The following is a 3368-nucleotide window of genomic DNA, read 5'->3' as shown; positions in this document are numbered from 1 at the left end:
GGGGTGGAGCCGCATGGAATCCGTTGCAGAGAGTGGAGCAGGATAGCGGCCCTCATCATGGCTTGCCAGGGAGTTTGGATTTGTCAGCTGAAGCTCGGCTGGGATGTCTGGAGGAGCAGAATGGCTCTCTATCTCGTCGATCCAGGAGAAGCTCGGACATTTTCGAGGTCGCTGACGAGCCTATTACGGTCGGAGGCCTTGGGCGCTGAGGTTACAGGTGAGAACCATCTACCGTAGAGACTAGGATGAAGACTTTCGGTTGGCGAAGTCCGGTAGGAGCCCAATCGCTAGGGAAGTCCGTCTGGGATCTGCCTGGCGTGGAAGCTCATCTGAAGATCGTTCGCTGGGGAAGTCTGGTCTTACTGGGAGCCTGGTAGGAGGTCGGCCGGTGGTGAACCTCGGATAGCGCTGGAGAGACTCGCCTGCTGGAGGAGTATGAGGGATCCGGGGGTGATCGGCCGTTGTAGAAATTCAGCTGCTGGAGTCCGTCCGTTACGAAAGCTCGTCTGGAATCCATCCGCTGTGGAAGCTCGGACGGAGTCTGATTCTCGTGGGAGGCCGAAAGGAGGTCGCTTATTGTTGGAGCTCGATCGAAGATCAATTGTCGTAGGAGCTCGAAGTAATGACCTGGCCGGTGAATCCTGCCCCCAGGTAGAAGCTCGTTCGGGATCCAGCTTCAAAGGAACTCGGCTGAAGTCTACCCGTAATGGAAGTTCGGAAGAAATCTATTTATAGTAGAGGCCCGAATGGAATCTGCTTACAGTAGAGATCCGGGGTAGATCGCCCGCTGTAGGAGTTCGAAGTAGACCGCTCGTAGTAGAAGGTCGGCTCTCGCAGAAGCTCAGCTGGAACTGCTTGTAGTAAAAGCTCGGAGTAGATTGCTCGTAGAAGTTCGTCTAGAGCCCACTCGCTACGGAGTAACTTGGCTGGAGTCTGGTTACTGTAGAAATCTCGTGTCCGGGAAAGCTCGGATGCCGACGAAGTCCGAAAGAAGTTCAAAGTAGGGTTGTCCGTGGCCAGAAGAAGTCCGAGAGAGACCCAGGGAATGGTCGGCTGCTGTAGGAGGCCGATTGTCCGTGAGGCCCAGAGGGCCTTTGGGGCGGCCCGATGGGTGAACGCAGAAGTCCACTGTCGGGGAAGTTCGGACGGGCGAGGGAGTTCGAGAGGCGTCGCACATAAGGTCGGGAGCCGGAAGAGCCCTGGAGGAATCGGTTTTTATATGCTTCGACCGGGGGTACTTTATACCCAACATTAATTATGATTGATTACCATTGGTTGTGAGATGAAAAGAAGCCGACCAAAGCTAATAAAAAATTTTTGCCTATAGTTTAACAAGTCTACCTAATAATTTTTTCGAAAAAAAGCACAGCTAGAAGAAGGATGCTTTGGCAGCATCTTCACATAAGGCATATGGGAAATACTACAAGAACCTTCTACTCAGAATTTGAACATATAGGCACCAAGTGCACCGTTCCTTTATTCGCACACCAAGTAACATCTATCTAACAGCACATAAAATCTTCATATGAAGGGAATTGTGAAATAACAACTGTAGCAGATGGAGAAGCTGTAGACATTCTTCTTGTTCCTCCCACACAACTGAGTCGTAAAATTGTCTAAATATTCACCGCGACTGACTAGTAGTGGGAAATAAAAAACGTCCTCTATAGTTGCTGTAAAACTAGTATACCGGCGCAATAATTTGTATCTTTTGCCTCAGCGAACCACATCAAATAGTTTTGGAAGCATGGAAGTTCTAAGTTGTTTTGCCCGGAGGTGGCAGTGAAAGTATAGAAAAGAAATCTGGTAATGGTAACTATTGTGCTGTTGACAACCATTATTTTTTCAATTTAGAGACCGAAGCCCCTCCATTTTTTTATTACAGCAATATCTATAACCAAAATAAACAAACACGAAAGAAAGATTGAGTGACTCGGCTCTTGGAGTACGACAAGGAGGGGCTTCAAGCGGTCGATCGGTTGCAGACCCAGGAGTTAAGGGTGTCCACCACCTCCACTCCCGTATCCTGACCCATAGCCAGAACCATAGCCAGACCCAGAGCCCGAGCCGCCGCCACCGCCGCCACCACCACCGCTTCCGTAACCACCTCCATGGGCACCACCTCCCTTGCCGTATCCTGACCCACTGCCGGATCCGTAGCCCGATCCACTTCCACTTCCATTTCCCTCGCCGGAGCCACCGCCACCTCCACCACCTCCACCGCTTCCATAACCTCCACCATGCGCTCCACCGGCGCCATATCCAGAGCCAGACCCGTACCCACTTCCTGACCCATAGCCAGAGCCGCTGCCTCCCCCTTCACCGCCTCCGCCCCCGCCGCCTCCACCTCTTCCGTACCCACCACCATAAGCCCCGGATCCACCTCCTTCGCCATAACCAGAGCCGGAACCATATCCGGAACCGGAGCCATTTCCAGAGCCACCACCTCCCCCGCCACCTTCTCCACCACCACTTCCACCTGAAGACATCAACGCTCGGCCTGCCTCGGAGAGGCCGATACTCAGCAAAACTAAGAAGGAAAGAGCAACAAGCTTAGTCTTAGCCATGGTTGTCAATATGAGATCGAGAAGTAGTAAGGAATGAGTTGTGGGTTAGAGGGGAGGATGGCATGGGTATTTATAGAGTTGCATGCACGAACAAATATCTAAGGCATGCAAGCCTTACGTGGCGATAGCCTGATTCCTTATGTGAAACGAGTGGAGTGTGGTAATTGACCAGCGTTATCCTTCTCCAGCTTCTGCCTTGGTAGGTGATTAGATCGCGGATTTTCTGTAAGCTTTTTCTAAACCAGGGTGCTCGTATTCTCCGGTTTTCTGGTCGGCAGGCCTCGTTTCCGGACCGACGTGCCTGCATTGTTGACTATATTAACCGAAGTTTTGTTACCGGACGACTCCACTGCCGAACTACATGCATGCAGTGGGACCGAACAATGACCTCCATCAGTAAAAGCCGCTGACTGGGGTGTGGGCGTTAGATGGCAGCCAAAGTAAGTCCAAAACAGGGTTGGTATGGGTCAAGTTGCCGCGTTTAGTAGCAATCACAAAAAATTGATATTTATTATTTCTTTTGGCTGAGGATGGTATATAAGCAACAAGTTCTCCATATTATCAATCAGTTGGCGAAGTCATTGATAAATCATTGAAAAATAGGGAGAGGTTTGCTTAAAAGAGAATTACAAATACAAGATTTCGAGGAGCTCTGTTTTCAGCAATGAGCTGGAATGTGTCAATTGCCATTACCAATGAGACGGCTACAATACAATTTCGACATAATAAAAATAAATTATTAGGAAGGAAATTTGTGATTTTTGGATGCGTCAATTACAGAAAATGCATCTTGATGTGCGG

At 50.0% G+C, this 3368-nt stretch overlaps 1 protein-coding gene across 1 annotated transcript; it reads right to left on the bottom strand.

Annotated features, from left to right (window-relative positions):
• Nucleotides 1–1789: 1789 nt before the first annotated feature.
• LOC140856915 (uncharacterized) lies at nucleotides 1790–2605 on the bottom strand. The gene has a single exon (XM_073255131.1). It carries the CDS (start codon nucleotides 2565–2567, stop codon nucleotides 1995–1997), a length of 573 nt encoding a protein of 190 aa, XP_073111232.1. The 5' UTR covers nucleotides 2568–2605; the 3' UTR covers nucleotides 1790–1994.
• Nucleotides 2606–3368: the final 763 nt, after the last annotated feature.

The sequence above is a fragment of the Elaeis guineensis genome, chromosome 4 (genome assembly GCF_000442705.2).
Source record: "Elaeis guineensis isolate ETL-2024a chromosome 4, EG11, whole genome shotgun sequence".
In the NCBI taxonomy this organism is placed as follows: Eukaryota; Viridiplantae; Streptophyta; class Magnoliopsida; order Arecales; family Arecaceae; genus Elaeis; species Elaeis guineensis.
The sequence above is the reverse complement of the archived record's forward strand: the minus strand, read 5'-3'. Positions and strand labels throughout refer to the sequence as shown.

Coding starts and splice junctions, on each gene's coding strand:
- LOC140856915 (XM_073255131.1), bottom strand. CDS start 2,567: ATGGCTAAGACTAAGCTTGTTGCTCTTTCCTTCTTAGTTTTGCTGAGT.